Source organism: Uloborus diversus, chromosome 4 (assembly GCF_026930045.1).
Source record: "Uloborus diversus isolate 005 chromosome 4, Udiv.v.3.1, whole genome shotgun sequence".
Taxonomy (NCBI): Eukaryota; Metazoa; Arthropoda; class Arachnida; order Araneae; family Uloboridae; genus Uloborus; species Uloborus diversus.
In genome coordinates, this window is record NC_072734.1 from 49,227,180 (window position 1) to 49,250,536 (window position 23,357).

At 33.3% G+C, this 23,357-nt stretch overlaps 1 protein-coding gene across 1 annotated transcript in view; it reads left to right on the plus strand.

Moving 5' to 3' along the window:
• LOC129220555 (sodium-dependent noradrenaline transporter-like) overlaps positions 1-22,931 on the plus strand; it is a 96,810-nt gene extending 73,879 nt beyond the window's left edge. Inside the window, exons 13-15 of the mRNA XM_054854986.1 lie at positions 6,545-6,712; positions 16,405-16,479; positions 22,702-22,931. Of these exons, the coding sequence (XP_054710961.1) occupies positions 6,545-6,712; positions 16,405-16,479; positions 22,702-22,725 (267 nt within the window). The 3' untranslated portion in view covers positions 22,726-22,931. The remainder of the gene's footprint in view (positions 1-6,544; positions 6,713-16,404; positions 16,480-22,701) is intronic.
• The last annotated feature ends 426 nt before the right edge of the window (positions 22,932-23,357 follow it).

Genomic DNA, 23,357 nt, shown 5'->3' on the forward strand with positions numbered 1-23,357 from the left:
GAGGGGGCGCCGCAAGGCGCCCCTCGTTTCGACGGAACACGACGACATTCACACGAAATGAAGAGCGCCTTGCGATGCCTCTCTTCGCATAAAATGCCCCGATTGTATAAAATTAAGTGCGCCTTGCGGCGCCCCCTCATTTCAGGTACTATCATAGATACGCAGCCATAGACACACAAATTAGAGAATCATTGCAATGGTTCTTTATTTTGTTCTATGGCACTAAAATATTCCTGTCTCTCAGTCTCCAAAGCATTCGTTTCCTTTGTATCACTGAAACAGATACAATTTCTGAGAATATAAATGTTTAAAATCAAACAAAAGGCACTTCTCTTGTCTAGTTCTCACCAAATTTGCTTGAGTTCTGCCTCAGCATGCAGTGACGTAACGAGAAAATTTTTTTAAGGGGTCACTCTGGAAAAAAAAAATTTTTTTTTTATTATTGTTCGGATAGGAAAAAATGTCAAAAGGTGTCCGGTCAAAATTTTGAAACTTTTAGTTTTAAAAACGCAATTCTGGCCTTAAAACGCGATTTTAGGCCATGTTTATTGACGTTAGGGTAAGGGAGGGAGTTCAGAGACTGTTTCCGATCGATTATTTTTTAAAATATATTAAACTCAATTCCTCCTCCCCCTGAAATTTTCGAAATTTAAGTTTCAAAAACGCAGCTTTAGACAAACTTTGAAGATTTGATGGATAGGAGGATCTGGAGCTTCTCCCAGAAAAATTGTTCAAAATTACGGTCAAAAAATTTAAGCAGTGTTTTACTTTCAGGAGCTATCCCACTTAAATTTTTTGTAAGTGTCGTTTGAAAAACCCATTGCTTGCGTGATATTAAAGAAAGGCGGCATGTGGGCGAATATTATCTTAAACTCAATTCTTAAAAGCAATTTGCAAGGCCATATTTTGTAATATTAGGGCGAGTGATTTTTCGAAATTAGAGCTCCAAAAACGCAATTCTGAGCGATTTTCGGTGTTGTTGAGTATTTGTGGGCTTCTCCCTAAAACTTACAAATATTTGATTCAAAAGAATAACATCTTTGTTTATAACATATAAGAAAGCTGATATTAAAGGTTGGTACAAGTAAAACCAAAAAACTCTTGAAAAGAATCATTGGATGAGTTCAGATCGAAATTTGATTTTGATGTAATTTACTTCGATAAATACATTTTCTCTTTATAATCAGCAAATTATATTCGTGTTCTTAGTTTGATCAATATGAATAACCATTTCAGTTTTAATTGTTTGTTTTTTATCTAGTGTGATAACATTTTACTAGATAAATATTTGGATTTTTAACATTTCCGTTTTTCGAAAAGTTTTTGGGGCATTAATGTTTCACAAATATCAAAAACAGATTCATTGCTTGTGTTTTAATATGTAGTATGCATAGCCCTTTGATTGTTCTGTTTATCAATATGTAAAATATTCAAGTATGTATTATGCACTGATGTTATAACTATGTTATAACTAACTTGATTTTTCTGTGTGTATGGGGGGGGGGCGTCAGGAAACTTTCGCCCCGGGCGCCGTCAGCTCTTCGGACGGCCCTGCCGCTACCATCCTGACGCTGAACTCTGCCATTTTCCACTTATCCTTGCCAGCATCTTCGAATCGCCGCATCGCTTCGACTCAAATGATGAGCGATTCTCCGATTTGACCAACCGGCCTCTTTCAATGCAATGATGCGACCTCTTTTAAACTCTGAGAGTTGCTCGTAATGAGCACGAACCATGCGGCGAGGCATTTTTAAGTTGTTGAAAGGTAATCTGAATAGCAATCAAATCGAAAGTTTTAACAACTTTTGAAGAACTGCCCTTTATATACATCTGCTGGATATGCAGTTTCGATGCTCTGGAGATCAAACTATTCCTTCATTGGACACCAAATTTTAATCATTTGCATACCTGGTCAACACACTCCTGCATACGAAATTTCAAAGCAATCAAATGATTCCTTCTTGGTGCGTCGATTTTTTTGTTATAGAGTGTATTTTTCTTGCATTGCTCAAGGGAAAGGAAAAGTCTTCTTTTTTTAACTTATAAGAGGGTAAGTCAAAAAGTACTTGCACTTTTCGTTCTAAAACTTTATTAAACTAAGATAGGTGTATAACAATACATTCTTTTTCGATAAAGTCTCCAGCTTTAGTAAGGAACTTGGTCCGACGGGGCACAAGCTTCCGTAATAGTCTAAGATCCCACTAGACTTGACCTACCCTCATCGAGTTTCCTAAAATTGTTACAATATATGAAGAGTTAAAGTTGTAAATGAAACGTGAATGTACGAATTTCTAACTCTTTCACGTGACCTAATCAGGGTTGTCAAGGGTTGAAAGGTGCCTTAAAATGAGTAGTATACCCAGGGCCCGACTAACTGAAAGTGAGGCCCAAGGCCCACAATGCTTTGGAGGCTCCTTTCTCTATTCTATCACATTAAGTCAACGTAAAATGATGTTAAAATAATGCTTCGGGGCCCCTTAGAAAGATGGGGCCCCAGGCCCAGGCCTAGTTGGACTGCCCGTTAATCAGGCCCTGAGTATACCATCATCGAGTTTCCGAAAATCGTTATCATAAATGAAGAGTAAAAGATAGAAATAAGACGCTAAACTAAGGTTGCCTACCTTTTTCGGCTCCCTAATCATGGTTGTCAGGGGAAGAAAAGTTTTTCAGTGGGGGAGATAATTTACCCCTCGTCGAGTTTCCGGAAATTGTTGTCATAAATGAAGACTAAAAGCTGTAAAGAAACGTTAAAGAAGATTGCATACCTTTTCCGGTCCCTAACCAGGGTTGTCAGGGGTAAAAGATGTCCAAAAAATGAGTTATTTACCCTCATCGAGTTTCCGCAAAAGTTATATAAAACTAGTATGTTGTGGCCCCATCATGAAACGTTCTTCTATATCTTTCTTATAATTCTGATCCCTCCCCATGCTTGACGAGTAAACAATATTCCCAACAAAAATAAAATTATACACGCCAACACTTGACGACCATCCCAATTCACAACTCCAAAAAACTATAGGGGGCACTGTAGCCACCGTCTAATGGCGGATGAAACAGGTAAAACAAACGCACACCATAGCGTAGAAAATGAAAAGCATTTAGCATTTTCTACGCTAGCACTAGTAATTTTTGTTTGTATGCATGACTTTTTTCTTTTATTCTTTTAAAATTAATTTTTAAAGTCTTGTTAATATTCTGGCTTACATAGAAGGAAATGAGAACTCAATAATCATTACTAAACGTTAGAAGTTAATGCAAATTTCTTAGTTCGTAGTTGTAAGCAGCCATTTCCCCGAAGTTGAATTCCATATTTATCAATTCTTGATGGAACTTCCTTTTTATTGTGGCCATAAGAACACTATAAATATTTCATGTAACAAGGCCTTTGTTTACCAGTGTTATCAAAAGTTCAAAATGATACTTCTTTGTCTTATTTGACTAGCGCTAATTGTTTTATATTAGTAGCTGAGTTATTTCTCAAATCGCCGAATCGGTTAATTTTATTTTTTTCTGTTTCGTATGTTTCTAATTTCAGAATTATGATTTAATTCTGTACTGCATCATCATTAAAATTCTCACGGATACATGGTGGTGATTTTCTTTTTCATTGATCTTCCATTATTTCTTTAAACTTATCGAATTCTGTAATCTTTCTACCATTTTAATCTACACATGATAAAAAATAAAAATAGTTTACAACTGATATGCGAAATCTCACCAAGAGTTCTTTGCTCGCACAATACTAAAACTATAACCCTAAACTAAAATCACACTATTTTGGCGATGAAAACTCTCAACGTTAAACATTCTTCATTTCATTCCACGATTCAAGAAAATATTTTGCATACTGTCCATTCCAACTAAATGCTGCAGTAAAATAAGGTTCGTTAAATTAATTATTTTTTCAAGGGAAAAATATGCATCGAATAGACGAGCATGTTCGTTAATAATTTCATGCAATGCATTAATAAATGCTCATAACAAACTGCCTATGTTTACCAACAGACACACGTGGAACGCAATGTTTTGCCCTTTCCTTTAATTTTGTAAATCACCGCAAGGTAGTGTATTCGAGCGCTGGAGTTGCGAATTCCCGATTTTTCACAAAAGCAAAGCAAAGAATGAAAATTGAAAATTATTTTTAAAGCCTTGCTTAAAATAATTACGCACATTTATTTGTTAACAAACACAAGATGGCAACAGTTAAAAAGTATAAATCATCGTGATTTTCTGGTCATTTTTAAACAATTAAAATCACACGAAATACGCAGACGACACGACTGTCTAATACGATTTATCTTTCTTATTGTTGCATTTATAAAGCTATTTTTATTCACACACAAGAAAAAATCAGCCCCCCATGGAGCTATTGGCGCCAAAATTGAACCAACGCCTGTTTACATATGAATTAACATTTATTCCAAATTTCATCCAGAACTTAGCATTACTTCTTGAGATATGGCACTCACAATGGAACAAAAAGATTGTTCAATTGCGCAACCCCCTTTTCAGCTATTGATGCCAAAATAGTTCGAAAACTTTCTACAGCTCAACCACCGTTTGAGCTATTGACACCAATATTGAATTAGCACCTGTACCAAATTTTGTTTTATTCTGCCAGTTACTTCCTGAATAGCAGGCAGGCATAACTCAAGAAAACGTCCCATTGCTCTACCCCCCTTGGGGGAATCCGAACCGAAAACCAATAGGGCAAGTTCACATATAGGGGCACATATGTAAAAATGTAAGTAAAAATATTTAAAAACCGATGGTATAGGGTTGCCTAAGCAAAAGTGCTCCAATCATAGGGTTGCTGCTATTCAAAGTTTCAATATTGAAACTTCGAACAACGGCAACCCTATGATTGTAGCACATTTGCTTAGGCAACTTTATACCATCGATTTTGTAATATTTTTACCTACATTTTTTATAACTTATATTAATATAACTTATGTTGTTTTTATATAACTTATGTGGAATCTCGATAAGGGTAAATTACTCATTTTTGGGCACCTTTTAGCTCCTGGCAACCCTGATTAGTACACACGCAGCAGGTAGGCAACCTTACTTTAACGTTTTCTTTACATCGTTTACTCTTCATTTATGACAACAATTTTTGAAAACTCAATGAGGGTAAATTACTCATTTTTGGGCACTTTCTAGCCTCTGGCAACCCTGCTTAGAGATCGCAAAATGTAGGCTACCTTACTTTAGCGTTTTATTTACAGCTTTTACTCTTCATTTATGACAACAATTTCCGGAAACTCCAATAGGGCCGGTTCCATGGACACTGTCGACCCTTTCACCGCATTCCGGTTATAAGCGGGTTTTATGTAGAATCTTTCTACTCCTGCTAGCTTCTGGAGTAAAAGCGGTGTTTTTACCCGGAATGCATTACGCGAAACAAGTTCGTCTACTAGCCGCTAAGGACACTGGGTAAAAACCGCTTTCTCTGGTACAATGGGAGAACCTCTTTTTACATGGAAAGAGGAAATTTTTCAATCGGGATTTTTGCGGAGCGAGAGCGAGGATTTACCGGGTCGAAAAGTAAGTTGCGAACGCGGCTAATTAGGGGTAAATTATCTCCTTCATTGAAAACTTTTTATCCCCTGACAACCCGATTAGGGAACCGAAAAAGGGAGGCAACCTTAGTTTAGCGTTTTATTTTTATCCTTTACTCTTCATTTATGATAACGATTTTCTGAAACTCGATGAGGGTAAATTATTCATTTTTAGGCACCTTTCAAGCCCTGACAACCCTGATTAATTCACGTGAAAGAGGTAGAAATTCTTACTTTCACGTTTTATTTACAACTTTTACTCTTCATCTATGGTAACAATTTTAGGAAACTCGATGAGGGTAGGACAAGCCTAGTGGGATCTCGTACTATAAGCCTTCCTGATAGAAAGTTTTCGTTTGATCATGCAGCCACTTTGGCACCTTCTTTTGAAAGTCTGAGGGAATCTGGGCTATAGGGAGAATTTTCCAGGGTCTCAAAACCCAACCTGTTGATTGTTTCTATGGTGTGATGGGCCGTGTACGGCAGAGCGTTGCATTGCAAAAAAAAAAAAAAAACTTTCTTTGCGAGACCACGAGTTTGTTTCGATTCGCTGGCTTCAACTTATTTGCTATCAAAAATCTGACCACCCCTCGTTGCTCCACTTTGATGCCATCTGATAGCAGAGCTATCAGATTTAATATCAGATAAACCAGATAAATTTTTGACTTACCCTCATATATATGGAAACAGATTTTGAAGACATCATATGCTGCATTCAGCTGCAAATACTTGAATACAGGAAATCATGTGGACATTTTTCTCAACTGAGACCTTTTATATGATTTGACTAAAGATGTTTATTGTACTACTGGTATTTGCGCACTACCCCATCTGCCATTAATCTTGCCGCAACTTAGAGGTTCTAATCCTTTATAAAAGCTATTGGTAGTGAGTGATTATTTTTTAACTATTGCAAAAGTCAAGTTTCAATAAAATGTAAAATAATAAGTCTATCATGTAATACAATTGCTTTCTTTACTTAGGCAGTCATCATATCAGCCATCGTCAACAATCCACCTCTAAAGTACCAGGATTACTTCTATCCCACATGGGCTGTGGCATTAGGATGGGGTTTTGCTTTATCTTCTGTAGCCATGGTGCCAGCTGTCGCTTGTTACAAACTCTGGAAGGCTCAAGGTTCTTGCTCTGAAGTAAGATATGTCTTGAAAACATTATTGTAGTCCAAGAGCTGGTACCAATTTTTGAGTTTGAGGCAAGCTGAAAACTTGTCACATACCTCTCTTATTATACCCCAACACCGAACTGCAGATCTGGCTGAGGATTAGCGGGGCTAAATCAACCCCTAAATTTTTTTTAAAAAAATTTTTGGTTCCAAAAATATATTTGAGACAATATGCAATTTTGATATGTTGTAGTTTAATGTTTAAAAAATAAGGAAAAAAATAAGCCAGACGATTTAGCCGGTGTTTTAACATTGCCAGACGCGTGCTAAAATATTTTGCAAAAAATATAAAAAATGTATTTGAGGCAACTTGAAATTTTAATAGGACATTATTCATAGCTAAAAAATAATATTCTTAAAAAGACAAATCATTTCGCTGGAACTTTCTATCTGCCAGTGCCAGGTGATCTAGTATGAGACAGAGAGCGTTACCGGCAGCTGGCTTACCGCGTAACTATTGGCTCTGGCGAGTTCACGTGACTTACAATAGCCATGAGGTTTCTAGTTGGATTTTCGGAGTAAAAAATAGGAAATTTTGTGAATTTATATTAAAAATGGTTCGTATAAAAATGATTATATATAATCAATCAATGTAGCCAAATAGAAATCTTTTATGATTTGGTGTGTCGTGCATTCGCCCTTTAATAAACTTGAAGTTTTAATGCATTTCGGTACTGGTGTTTTTTTACAATCGAGGATTGTTCGCTTGAAAATAAGCTGCGCGTTATGGAGAACATCCGATTCTTCTATAAGAGTAAATAAATCGTCATTGATTAAGTAACCTGTTGGCCTAAGAATTTTCTTATTATGTTTTAATGAAATTTGTATGGTATCTTGATTTTTTTTCTTTTTTTTAAAATTTATTCTCAAAGTGAGCCTTAGTGAAAACATTATTATAATCTCCATCTTTTTCCGCAGCAATATTTGAAATAATTTCTAAATAACTAGTACAAATAAAAGTGAAAGAATAACTCTTTTTATTCTTGATCACCCTTTCATCGATAAAGCTGCAAACGTCATTAAAAGCTCCTTCATGTAATTGTAAATTTTTGTGGTAATTTGTTTCTGGTTTATATTCAAGTTTCCATAATTTATTAAAATAATTCTTTTGGCAAATGCGATGATTATAAAATGTCTCCGAACTTTGTATTTTTTGGAAAGATTCAGTTTCTTGGATAAATGGTTCGTACATTTCTAAGGATTTTAGTAAACCTTCTCTAGAAGCGGCTGTCGTTGTCCTTGATATTTTTTGGAGTTTTTGTGACAAAAAATACAAATTTTTTGATTGCACTGAGATTTTTTGTCAGTACTGCTATCCACGGGCGTACTTGACGTATCCGTGATATTGTCTTCGTCGACAACAACGACATGAGCTTCTGATGTAGACACAACAAGATTGAAGTATAGATGCAGATGGTTGAGATGCTAATATTGCTGATTCTATTGCAGACGTGGATGGTTGGAGTGATGATGAAGATGGTTCTGCTGTAAATGTAGAGTACTGTACTTGCTGATGTAAAAGGTTCTAACGCAGTTTGTTGATGTGAATTGTCGGATATTAAATTGTTTGAAAAAAAAAGTAGTTTAATTTAAATTTTCGTTAACAATTAAAGCCTTATAACAGTAATAAAGTTAGATGTTTGTTAGGCCAATAAACATGCAATGAAAATGAAGCATTGAAAAGCAAAGGGATGCAAGTGGATATTTTCAAGTTTTCAATAAAACGCGTTTGAAGATTAGCTCCTAGGTAGGCTTTCATTGATTTTTTTTCCTAAATCATGCTGTATAGCTACAACTATCAGGGCTACTAGTACCATCTCTTTCCCCAAGACAGAAGAGAGGTTCACCTACCATGTGCACTGGTTATCTCCAAATTTTTAATTTTGTCACTTACATCCCTTTGCTTCTCACTGCCTCAAATGATCTTAACTCATTGGAAAAGAACCAACACATGTCAATGTGCATATTTATTAATTTTATACTTATCACACTAAATTTGTATTTAAATAAACAAGAAGTAATTTTAGTTGTATAAGAAATATAAATTTAATTGAAAATTCTATGTTGAAATAACTTCTAACACTTGAAGAGACTCAAAAATCGGGCATGTAGTTTTATTGTATGCATAGATATTAGAGCTATTTTATTGAGTTATGCAGGTAAAATATACAATAATAATAAAAGTATACTGAATATTGTATATTGCCAATTAGAAAATAGGAAAACTCAATACTGTGAATGCTTTATTCCATTTGTGAGCAAATACTACTTGAAAAATTAATTAATTCAATACAATACCTTTTATAGGAGTAACAACATTAGATCCAATCACGATACTGTCGTAATATTTTTTCATTAACGCTAAAAAGTTCTTATAACAGTTTGTGTAATAACCACTTGTTTGTTTAGGAATCACTGGCAAAACAATATTATTGCATTTTAATCCGTGAAGTTTACGGATTTCTAACACTTTATGACTTTTTTTGAGAGTTTTCTCTACAAAAGCAATTATACTTTACCATCGTCTTTTTTACAAATGAAAAAAAATAGTTTTTTACCCGACATTTTAAAGTTATTTAACTTATAAAACGTGTAACACCAATGTTAGAAATATACGACTAAGAATAATGATCCGAAAATCCAACTAGAAACCTCATGGCTATTGTAAGTCACGTGACCTCGCCAGAACCAACAGTTACTGGTAAGCCAGCTGCCGATAAACGCTCTCTCTCTCATACTAAATCACCTGGTAGGTAGAAAGTCCCAGCGAAATGATCTGTCTTTTTGAGAATATTATCTTTTAGCTATAAATAATGTCCTATTAAAATTTCAAGTTGCCTCAAATACATTTTTTATATTTTTTGCAAAATATTTTTGCACGCGTCTGGCAATGTTAAAACCTTGACTAAATCGTCTGGTTTATTTTTTTTCCTTATTTTTTTAAACATTAAACTACAACATATCAAAATTGCATATTGCCTCAAATATATTTTTGGAACCAATTTTTTTTTTTTTTTTTTTTTTTTTTTTTTTAATTTAGGGGTTGATTTATCACCGCTAATTCCCAGCCAGCCATGCAGTTCGTTGTTGTGGTATAATAAGAGAGGTGTGTGACAAGTTTTCAGCTTGCCTCAAATACCTAAACAAAAATTGGTGTCAGCTGCCCTACTATTAGGTGTAAAAGAGACACAAGGGCGGATCAATAAATATTTCAAGGAAGGAGCGATTGAAATTTTTGTTTACCTTTGCTACACATCGGATTTACAAATGCTTAGGGTGGTGGCGGGAGTCATATTTAATAAAAACACTTAAAATATAGAGGTTTGCCAAAGAAGGGGAGGGGGGAGGTCTCCAAACCTTTCCTCCTTCAAACATTGTCTAGAATTGCCTTTTAAAAACTTCAATTTCGTAGTTTCCGGGAGGAAGTTTCGAACTCCATTCCGTCGCTTAAAGTCATCAAAGATGCCCTGCACTTGCATTTTTAGGACTTCGATTCCGAAATATTGTAAATGTAGAGTCTCTCAATGGGGAGACGTGGAATAATTCCAAACTGATTTTTGTTTTGAAAGCGTGGACGGAGTTTAAGGTAGGCTTAAAGAGGATAAGACACTCTTGAAAGTTTATTAGCCCCCTCAAAGAATAAAATACAAACAAGGTTTAAAGCCTTCTTTATTCGTATGAATCTAAAAATTATTTTTACTCAGCATTGAACATTCTACGAGGCTTTTCATCTTCTCTTATGTACTCCTAATATTTTCTCATTGTCCGTTCGTTGTTAACAATGCTGGAACATTTTCCAGGGAGGGCTTTCAAAGCCTCTCTCTTCCCCTAGCGTCAAAAAACATACCCTAAAAATAAGTTATTAATAATTCACGATTATTTTTATTAAATTTTTTTTTATTTATTTATTTATTTTGAAGGGCACTCTCCCATCCGTTTTCTAGTGTCTAAAGCTTAAAACTTCGTTTTTTAAACTTTAATATCAAAAATTCTTCTGAGAATAGTCCCTGAACCCAGAACCTTTTCTTAACATCACAGAAAACAGCTTTAAATGTTCTGTTAGAACTTCAATTTTTAAAAGCTTTTGGTGGAGGGTCCCCGAACTGCCACCTTTTTTTTTTTTTAATTTTAGATCGAAAGATAGTCTAAAATTAGGCCTTGAGATTTCAATTTCAAAAATTTTCCGAATGAGACGGCTACGGCTCCCCTCTACTTTACCAAAGAGAGCCTAAAATTACTTTTTAATCTTCAATTTTGAAAAACTTCCGAGGCGGGAATCCCCTTACCTTTCCAAACATACTTTTACATTAATTTTAGTTTCAAAAAAGATTTCGAGTGGGAGCTCTGAACTTCCTCCTTCCTTTTTTTCTACTGTTACTAAACAATGAGTTTCTCTTTTGGTGACTTTAGGCCATCCCCCTAACGGCAACAAAAATAGCCCAAAATTGCGTTTTTCAAACTTCAACATCGGAAAATTTTGGAGAGAGCCCCGATTCTTTCCCATTCCCATAACATTACCAAAGACAGCTTAAAATTTTGTTTTCGGCAACTTTCGTGGAATAGTCCTCCAAATACCTTTCTTCCAAATATAGCCTAAAATTGACTTCAGTCCGAAAAACATATGGAAAGCGAAACCCCTACCTATTCCTCCATGATCAACAGATACAGTTCAAAATAGTGTGTTTAAGACTTCAATATCGAAACATTTTCTCGGAGAGCAACCCGATCCCCTGAAATCACCAAAGATAGTCTATAACTGAGACTTCAAGACTTCAATTTAAAAGCCTTTTCAAAGGAACGCACCTCCCATGCGAAGGTGGCCTACAATTTCGTTTTTCGGAGTTTAATGTTGAAATTTCTCAGAAGAGCCCTCGACCTCCTTTACATCATCAAAGAGTACCTGAAATTAACGCGATCCTCATGTCTTTTCCCTCTAACATTGCTGATAGCTGTCTAAAATTGCAATTTTTTTTCTTCAGTTTTGAAATATTTCCCCGGCCTAGATACTATAACTCGACCGATGCATCGGCGCCGATGGTTCAACAATTTAGCCATCGGCATCGGCGGCCGATGCTAACTTGCAGGAAACATCGGCCCATCGGCCTTAAAAACATCGAAAAGCCGATGGAATTGGCCGATGTTTTTGAAAAAAAAAAGACCTTTGTTTTACTTTTTAATACAAAGTAAAGGGAGTTATTGTTTTCAAACAAAATTGTTCACTTAAATTTCAGTATGAATTTATATTTTAGTCACCCCTGAAAGAGTTTTTAATACTGCATTCAAGTACCAAACACGTTAATTATTGCGTTGTTTCTTGCTGCTGGATGTACGTATGTATCTCTCATAAGTCATAACTAAAAAATGGTAAGCTGTAGATGGCTAAATTTTCGCCTGTGGGAAGTGCGCACGTTCCAATTGTGACCTTCCCTTTTTGTTTTCGATCGAATGTTCTAAAAAGCCTATTAACTGATTTTTTGTGGCTATTAATTACTTATTTCAATGCAAAACTAATATAGTTTCTCAGACTGACGATCATTTAGTGATATATTGCAGAATTGGAGACTATGGAAACAAATATGAAATGGCGAAACCGGTTTTTGTGTCATTTTATTAGATTCTTGTTGAACCGACGGTAATTTTTAATTTTTCGATGTTTGTAATATGAATCACAATAATGCAGTCTTTTCTGTATCGCTTCGGCGGAGCTACAAGTTTGGGGCCCGTCGAAATACATTTTGGGGCCGTATTTCTCTATCACAGAAGTTGTAAAACATTTATCAAAAGCATTATTGTAACTCCTGCGGTGCCCTTATGGTTATGGGGCCTCTCGCGCAATGGCAACATTTGCTACATTTTAAATCCGCCACTGTACGTCAAAACAAACTCGGGTGCAAGTTTTAAAAGGGTTTTTCTGCTCAATGTTTATTATTATTTTGAACTCTATTTTTTACGATTATTTTTTGTATTTCCGTGAATACTTGCGTGCTCCTCCTCCCACTCCCTCAATTTCTGAAATTAAACTAAAGTTGTACTTCTGAGTTGTTTAAAACTAACACCATTTATAAAATTAGAGATTTTTTTTTTTCAAGTTTTATCTATTGTTTAGGAAAAGTTTAGAGCATTAATTAGAAATTGATTAAAGACGTTTTGAATGGTTACATAATTCGGAAAACAAAGGGATTTTGAATTTTTTTTTTTTTTTTCGGAAGTGCTGAAGTAGATTCAGAAACTCTTCCGAGGGGTTGGTGGTAGCGGTTCTGTACTAAAAAAATTAAGCCGAAATTGGGGCCTAAGTTTAACATTGTGAGTTACACCAAAATCAGAGGGTGATCCCCCGAATCCGCCCTCGTCGTTTCAAGCATTTCTTAAATATTTAGCGATTATTTATTTTGGTCAAGAAATGTCAGTTTGCGTATTTTTTATACTTGTTTCACCTATATTTTGTAACGCGCCACCTTTTTTTGCATCATTAATAGCGATCGATTTTTTTTCTGTCGTAACTATTTTTATGTATTTATATAAAATCAATGTATAAGTTATTTTCGTTTTCATCACATGTTTAATAATATGTTATAGAAAAGTTTCAAGGATTTTCTACTATGCAATTTTTTAAAAATTTCAGAAAATTATTGTTAAATTGAAAAATTTAATTTGAACGTGTTTGCAGTGCTTCATAAAAGATTAATCAATCAAATTGTTCAATATTACGTGTGCAAACATCAAATCAAGTAGTATATATATGTATTCAGTTATTAACTTAGTGTAAATATTGAGTTTGTTTATTGTAGCTGCGTTTTAAGAACCTCGCTCATTTCATGGCTATTTCTTTTTTCCGCAAAATTTATGTCACTGTTATACATTTTATGAAAAATGCCAACTTTTCTATTCATAAAAAGAAGTATAAAAATATTCCTATTATAATTTAATATTGTAATTTATCTGTTACCTTTTTTGTTTAACTTGATGACTAAAAAATGTCTACGTGCAATCTTTTCACTTTAATAGCGTAATTTGTTGACGGTTTCAAAGTTTTTTTTTGAATGATTAAACATAATTTAATGCTTTTTAACTACGTTTAGTTTACCTAAATCCAAACATTATTACAATATTACTGAAATCTTAGTTATATATTCAATTAAAAAAAAATCAATTGGTTATTAAACAGTCTCTTTGTTTTTGCTCCTTTTTTTTTTTTTTTTTTTTTGGCTGTTGTTCTTTGTCTTCAGTCAAAAAAGGAGAAGCATAACTACACCCTATACAGATTGTACGTAGTACGATCCAAAAGTTCGAGGGACAAGCTGTATAAAACCTTACCCAGAATAGTTCACATGACTGAAGTACATCCACCTACAAAAGGTCATCTTGAGGGACTATGTACTTCTGCCAGTGTTTATATAACTTTTGGAAAAACTCCTGGAAGCCATTTTTCGCTACCTTCTGTGATGCAGCTTTGTCTTCTTCTGACGGAAGAAAGCGGCGTTCATGCAATTTTTTTTTGTTGCTGGGAACAGGTAAAAGTCACACGGATCTAAGTCCGACGATCGTGATGTTATTGGTTTGTCATATCAGAGTATTGACCAATCGAACCGTGCATCCTCAACATGAAAGTCGCCTTCTTCCCCACGATGAAGTCAAAGCAGCAGCGCAAGAGGTCTTACAGGAGTTTGCGATAAATGTCTTCCAGGAGTCCCTCTAAAAGCTATACGAACGGTGGCAGAAGTGCATAGTCGTTCAAGGTGACTATTTTGTAGATAGTTTCACGGTAAATTTTTATACAACTTGTCCTCGAACTTTTAGATCATACTACCTACGTGTGAGTTTTCAACTCACTATTTCATAACGTTTTTGAGTGACGTAAGTTTACGCGCATGAAAATATCACAAGAGAATTTGCGATAATTAACTAAGGAGGTTTTCAAAATGGATATTTCGGTAATCTATATGTTCTTAGGTACATATGCATGTACATACGCGTCGAAAAAACTTGTAAAGTTTAAATTGGATGATCGTAAAATAAAAATTTAGGTCGAAATCTGATTTTTTTTTTGGGGGGGGGGGTTACAATTCCTTATTCGTGGAAAGGCAGTAAAGTAAAATGAATCAATGATCATTTAAATCCCTGACAATCTTATCAATTTATTTCTGTTAGATTTTTTTTTTGCCATCGGCCAACAGCATCGGCCATCGGCCATCGGCAATCGGCCATTTGGAGGAAAACAATCGGCCATCGGCCATCTTTGAACAATCGGCCAACAATCGGCATCGGCCCATCGGCCAAAAAATGCCATCGGTCGAGCCCTACTAGATACTCCTCTGCCTCTTTCCCGATTTTCTTCTCTTAACACTATCAAAGATTAACTATAACTGTTTCTTAAGTCTTTACTTTCGAAAAATATCCACACCCTGTTCCCTCCGCTCTCCCCCGACCTTAACTGTAAACAATACCGTTCTTGTCATCTTTAAATTTTGGTGCTTTTTTTTTTTTTTTTGACTGAAAACTGATCCCCCCCCCCCCCCCCCCCTCGACCCAAAAGTCTAACTGCACCCATGTTTGCACTTTTCACCAAAAATGCTGCCACGAACATCGTCAACGTCCTCTATTGTCAGTGCCGGATCTATGGAGGAGCTAGCTGGGACCTTTGCCCCAAGCGGCAAATTCATACTATTTCTGCAGGTTTTTTTCGTTGAAATGTGATTAAAAAAAAGCTTGAAGAAAGATTGTTAGGCGTGGCTGTGTCAAGATCAAATTGTAGATCCGAAATTGGCCTCCTGATATTTTTTATGAATGAAGATTAGTGGTGTAATTGTAGAACTAAAAAGAAGGGGGAACGCTTACAGACGCGAACATAATTTTTTTGAAATAATAAGGCACTGCAATTAAAAAATGAAGGTGACATTTTTGTTCAAATAAAAAGATGGACGAATTGTCGATCCTTAACTGCACCTGTGATGAAAGATAATTGCGACTTAACACGTGTTGCGACAATGTACACTGTCGTAATCAACTTGTTTATCAAACTGAGCAATATTCTAGCACCTACAAGTAGTCATTTCGCGTCGGATTGTAGGCATAAAATTCTGCTATCTGAGACAGTTTGAGGGAGGAGCTATGACGTTAATTCGAAACGGAATATTAATCTATTTTTTCTGGATTGCAGCCCAAAGAGTGAGTAAGGTTTCATGGATTCAAAGTGACGTCATTGAGCAATCAACAAATCACGGTCCTCAGGGTGGAAGTAATTTTAATGGATGGAAGAAAATTAGATCAATGGGTCACAGAGAGTAAATTATGTATATCCAATGACGTCTAGTGTGGCTCTGATAAGTTGAAGCTTGACCTTGAAAATGGTTATTTCTTAGGGGGTGACAAAAAATGGGCGATATCAAAAAGGTAAACATAGTCAAGATCACGCCTCAAGTAATCAGAGCCACACTATTGCTGCGTTTAAAGTCTACGGCGATATTTTCGTCGCTGTCACAAGAAACATCAATAACTTTTGTTATATGTTTGTTGCCGAAACTAACATTTGTGGTGGCTTATTATACTAACTTAAAATAACTGCTTGAAACTGCACGCATAACGCATAATATATATATATATATATATATATATATATATATATATATATATATATATATATATATATATTCTTTCTTTCAGAAAATTGCTTACACTATTACTCCACATATAGAACGGAAAACTTACAAAGAAACGGGTACAGTAACGAGATTCAAGGTAAATATTATTTTGATAATTTTATAACATTCTTTGTATATAATCAGTAACAGGGTTGGCAAGTTTTTGCCGGGTGCAGAAAAAATAGGTTTTTGCCAGTTTTAGCCAAAGTGGCAAAAATAGATTTTGTGTTAAAAACTTATGGACAGTTTTTTTTCCCCTTTTATATAAAAGTAAAAGCATAAAAAGATTTTGATAAAATTTTAATTTAATTATTTTTATAATTTAAAAAAAATCAAGGTTTAACTTTTAAAGTTATGGAGCATTTTTACTTTTAAATTTTTAAACATTAACATAAAATTTCAGTTTGTAACATCTAAAACAAATAATTAACTTACAATGAAACTGTAATTAGCTTATTTATTTTAGCATTTTTTACAGAAGACTAAATATCTATATAAAGTATACTTAATCAAAATGCAACTATAAAATAAAAGAAATAAAAGTAATTAAAAAGCAAAATACACATTTCTTTAAATTGAAATAGCACTTAAATCATCATAGTCTATACCATCTTCATAATCACTTTCTTCCTTATACCAAAGAATTCATGTGAGTTATCACACCAAACAACACTTTGGCATTGAACCCACAGGGGTAACTTCTTACTGATGATTGATAAAAGGCTTTGCCATTTTCTGTAGAGTGAGCTAGTATTACTAAAACGTAAAGTTAATATAGAATGCACATAGTGATCAGCTTTTTTTCTTTCTTCTTTTTAAATTCTTCTCTTGGCTATCCATTTTCCCAGTAAATGAGAAAAAATGCATTATATCTTTATTGAGGAAAAGTTAATATTTTTCTATATTCAAGTAAATATTCTGTTATTAATTAAATATATGTATACACACACACACACACACACACATATATATATATATATATATATATATATATATATATATATATAATAAAAGTGAAAAAAATATTGAAAAGACCACATCAAGAGCCCATAGATGCGCAATGCAGCAAAACTAAAAAGCCAAGTATATATATATATATATATATATATATATATATATATATATATATATAAATTTGAATTAAGTAAACATTCTTTGTTTTAGCATTGAAGGAATTGGCTCATTCTGAAAAAATTGTTTTAGCAAACATTTAAAATCTTAAGTTTTGCAATCCCAACATTTGTTTTTTTATTTATTTTTCACCTTATAAATTAGAAGTAACATGAAGAGACATATCTAAAATATTAAAGTGCATTATTTATATTATATTGTCACTATTTCTTGATTAACAATATAATGCTACTTTATTTGCAATTGGGTTTTTGCCATTTTTTCCATTTTTGCCATGGTTTTTTCCACTGTCCCGGCAAAAATACCTTTTTGCCGGCAAAAAACCCAACCCTGATCAGTAAACTATGGAATGTATGTGAATCAAAATGCAGCATCACCATACGGCTGTGAAAAACTAGGCTTATTAAGGACGGAAAAACTTGCTTCAAGCAAATCCTTGTTTTTACGCTTGCAAAGGAAAAATAGGTTAGAACTATGAGCCAGGGTTGTTTCCATTAGTCAAAAGTACTACTTTTAGTCACTGATGTTGAAAGAATGAGCAAAAAAAAAATATATGGAGCGAAAAAACTTTTCTTTTCAAAAAGTTTAAATTTTTAATTTTTTAAATGTCCAATTTTTCAAACAAGGCGTGGTTTTCATGACGTCACAAGTGATGAACTTTCGCGCATACTCCACTGGCGAGCTGAATGCTGACGCTTGCTGTCTACCGCGTTTCTTATGGTAATTCAGAAGCGAATTAAATATTGCGCTCTACACTTGCTATCAACCATATAGTTGCCAGTACATGTGAGTAAAGATGCGAATTAAACATTGCGTTCTGATCTAATGGCACCAGTGAATGGCATTTCATCACTTATGATGCCATTTGCAGAAGCGTAAAATATAATATTGAATCTGCTCACCGATTAAAATGTATTTTTTTAAGTATTAAACTTTGTTAAATTATTTTAAAAAATGGTTAGATTCTATGTTTTTAAACTTGCTCTTTCAAAAAAAAATACTTTTAAAATTTTCGGAAACGACCCATTTTCGCAAAAACAAAGCAAAGAGCAAAAATTGAAAGCAATTTTAAAACAGTAGCTTGAATTAATTTTAAATATTTTATTTTTTAACAAACATAAGCTGGCAACAGTTAAAATTTTAAATCATTGAGATAAGATTTCGATCATTTTCAAATAATTAAAATCACGCAAAAAACGCAGACAACAGTCTATTACGATTTATCTTTCTTATAGTTGCATTAATAAAGCTATTTTTATTCGCATAAAAAAAAAATTGGCCCCTCTTGGAGCAGTTGGCGCCAAAATTGAACCAATGCATGTTTACATATAGTTTAAGATTTATTCCAAATTTCATCTTCAGCCCTCGTTCGAGCTATTAACACAAAAATTGAATCAGCACCCGTACATGTTACGGGCAACATATGAACCAAATTTTGTTTCGCAGTAGGCAGGAATAGCAGGCATGCATGACTCAAGAAACGTTCCATTGCTCCACCCCTTTGAAGGAATTCGCCCAAAAAACCAATGGGCAGAAAATCACATAAGGGAACATATGTGTGCCAAATCTCGTTCGATTTCATGCGGTAGTTTTGGCTGTAGAGCGTGTGTGTAAAAATCTGGTCACACACGGACACACACAGACGGACATTTTCCAAAAATAGTCGAAATGGACTCAGCATCCCTCAAAACGTTCAAATTCGTCAAAATTCGAAAATTTGCACAAAACTAATACTTTTTTCTATATATTAGATATAGAAGAAAGTAAAAAAAAGAAACACTTTCTGTTAGGAAAGAATATGTTGTAATATGAAAACGGCGGGGACACCGTTCAACTAGAGGCGAAGACTTGCTTCGAACAAATCCTTGTTTTTACTCTTACAAAGGAAAAAGATGATGGCACTATGCGCCACACATGCGTAATTTTTGTATTCTTAGTCTTTTACAAATTGATCATCAAAGGCCGATATCATACTCTTTTAGAACCCCAGTATCAAATCGACATTTAAATACTGTACATGTACTTTTGCTGTAATAACGTCATAAGGTAAGAAAAGCCTCCTTTAGAGCGATTTCAAGGGCTTAAAAAAAATCCTTATCTGAAAGATCACTACGATAAATCAAAATAAATCGAACGAAAAAAAAATTCTTTTAGGAAAGAATATGTTGTAATATGAAAACGGCGTGGACACCGTCCAATTAGAGGCGAAGACTTGCTTCAAACAAATTTTTGTTTTTACTCTTGCAAAGGGATAAGATATAGCACCATGCATCACATGTGCGTAATTGTTGTATTCTTAGTCTTTTACAAATTGACCATCAAAGACCGATATCATACTCTTTTAGAATCTCAGTGTTTTCAGAATCAACATTTAAATACTGTACATGTACTTTTACTGCAACAGCATTGTAAGGTAAGAAAAGCCTCCTTTACAGCGATTTCAAGCGCTTTTTTTTTTTTAAAAAATTCTTATCCAGGGTGGCGACAGGAACTGTGAAAAAAAGTTCCCTGATTTTTCCCTGATTAAGTTCACCAAATTTCCCTGATTTACGTTACCAATGATAATGGTTTCTTTCTTTGCTCTACTTAAATCCATCGTATGTTTGTATAAAATGCAGTATTTTAAACGTTTTAAGTTGTGTAAAGTTGTTGAACTAAAAATATATTTTGAAAAGATGCTACTTTTTTAATAAAATGGTTTTAAAAAAAATTAAAAAAAAAAAATTAAAAAAAAAAGTTTTTTTGGGGGAAAAAACCCCTACAAAACAGTACATTAAATTTTTATACATGGACAAATTATAGAAAATTAAAAAAAAAAAAAAAAAAAACTTAGCATAAGAATTTTAAGAAACTATTAAAATTACTCTTAAAAACATATGTGTATTTCTGATAGAATTAAGGAGTAATTGAAATTATTTTGAGCTAAGTTTTCAAACAGTTAATAAACAGTTATAAATAATAACAGTTAATAATAGTTGCAAGAATAACAAGTAATAGTGAAAGAATAGAAGTAATGTAGTTATTCTTATATAACTAATTGACATATTTATGCAAAACAGATGAAACCATTTGACATCCATTCATGGGGAGCTTTTCTCTAATCAAGAACATAGGTTTTAATGAACGAATACAGCATTTTAACAATAAAAAAATAAAGATATTTACTTAAGTACACAAGTTTCAAATGATATCTATTCTATTTCAAATGATTTCAGTAGGTAACGAAAAAAATTTTAGATTGTTTTTGTAACAAACAACTTTGAAATGCAAGAAGAAGAAAAAAGAAAGAAAAAAAAATCAATTAGTTAATTTCAAAATACATAAAAGAAGAATACAACTTGGTTATAAAATTAAAGAATCACTTAAGTCTGAAGAAAAGAAAACCTTTATAATTGGTGGTGATAACAAATAGTATAACGGCAATTATAAAGATTTATATTATAAAGAAAACCTTAATTATAAAGAATTATCAATTATAAAGAAAACCTTTATAATTGGTGGTGATAACAAATAGTATAACGGCAAAAAACAAAGTTTTTTTTACTGAAAGTTCAATTTCAGCAATTAAATTAAAAACCCAAAGAAGTAATAACTTTTAAGTTTTTATAGTATTAATTCAAAAACCAAAGATTTCTTCTTTAAATCGTGAGTACAGTACTTAATTACTTTGAGACAATGGAATAAAGGCAAAGGAGCTAAGACTGTAATGAAGGCTTCCTCTTTGCCTGTATGGTTGTTTATTTTACGTAGTATTGAAAACGTAAAAGGAAATTTCAAGCTAGGTAAAATAAACACCCCAACAGACACAGAAGCAATCTTAGGAAATTCATCCTGTGGTTAATAAGTAAGATTCAATACTTTGACGTTGAGGAAAAAAAGATGCACAAATATGCGACAGTGTAAAATCGCACCTCATTAATTTTACTTTTTTTTTTTTTTTTTTGAACAGATAATTGGCGGAAAATGCGTAGGGAATTAGAGTACTTATTTTTGTAAAGCAAAAAAAAAAAATTTTTTTTCTTCATAAAATCAATTTTCCCTGATTTTTTGTTATTTTTTCAAAATTCCCTGATATTTCCCTGATTAATAAAGTTCCCTGATCTCCCTGATCTGTCGCCACCCTGTTATCTGAAAGATTATGACAAATTGAACGGAAGAAAAAAAAACATTCTAATAGGAAAGAATATGTTGTTTCTAATGGAGGTAAAAATTCAAAAAAAAAAAAAAAGATTCAATTAAATTAGAGCTACAGCACACACAAAAAAAACAGGATATTTTTTATGCAAATAATTCTTACTTTTCCAAAATCTTTAATAAAATAAAATGTTTAAGCTCTGCTAAATTTGTTAATAGAATTACAAAATATGTGTTTTTGAATAATCTTTGTTAAAAATTATGCAGTGTTATTAGGTTTTGTGTAGGCAGCCTAAACACAGCAAAACGTTTCACGAAGCTACCTTCAGTTGAGGCAAACATGACCTGGCAGCATCGTAATGCTGTGATTACGATCTGCGTAGCCTTCGCTAGAGACGCACCGAGTACTCGGTACTCGGCCAAATTTTGATCAAATACTCCGCCAATACCAAGTAGTTACAAAAAATTGAATATTGTCCAAGACAGATATTAAAATTTATTTAAAAAAAAGCACAAGCATATATAATATTCTGCAGTCATTTACAATTCAAATTTAAATTTTGGGAATAATGAAGTTAGTAATGCTTCAACGGAATAAATCTTTATTTTAATGTCCTCAAAGTTAATAAAACGTATTTATTAAAAATTGTTTAAAAAATGTAAGTATAAAAAATATGAAATTTTTATATTAAAAATGGATTTTTGCTACAAACAAAAATTAGTTATAAAAATACCTTTGCTTAAAGAATAAAAGGAAATAAAATAACATTAAAAGCAGAGTGCAGGAACACTGCAGATACGTGTTTTGTCGTTACAGGGAATTCCTTTTTCAATGCACAAAATGTGAGCTCGTGAATTTAAAGGCATCCGACAAAAGTTGGATTTTTTTGTCGAATGTCTTTACATTCTTTAGCTCACATTTTATGCACTGAAAAAGACGTTCCATGTAACGTCCTTGCAAGTTGACATGGAACGTCTCTCACATCAGATTATTTATGCATTTAACTTTTTTTTTAATTTTAAAAATGTGTTCATTTATTGCTTTTATTTTCAGTTGGAGCACTGGACAAATGTTTAAAAAGACTTGAGCGAACCAAGAAACTTTTGGGGTTTAATGCGAAACTACACATAGATTATGCATAAAGAAATTAATTCATCAATTCTTATGAAGCTGTGCAAGTCGCAGGAAAGTGAAAAGGATAATAGCGAAGAAATGGTTTACAAACCAGGCATAACAAATGCAAATTAAGGAAGAAAAAACAAGGAGATTCAGTGTTTAAGCACTTAAAAATGACAATTTCTTAGCAGGAAAAAAATCAGTCAGGTGCTTTTAATATTGTAACACTCATTAGAAATTCTGTTGAGAAAAATATTTAACCAATTTGAATTTTATAATGTGTAGAATATTTTTAAAAATTATTTAAAAACGCACAATTTTACAACAAAATTCAAAGTACATGATAACAGAAGAAAATACTCGCTTCAGAGTTCAAAATACTTCATAAAAAGCTATTTCTGTATATACTATCATCAATTAGAAAATCAATTATTGATCTTTAAAAGAAGAAACTGTTTAAACAGGTAATGTTTAAAATGTTGATTTGACCAATGGCTTATTCTAAATTTACATGCAGATTTCAAGTCCTGAAAATGAAATATTTTCCATTAGAGAAGTACAAGATGATATTCAATGTTACTGCCACTTTTGAT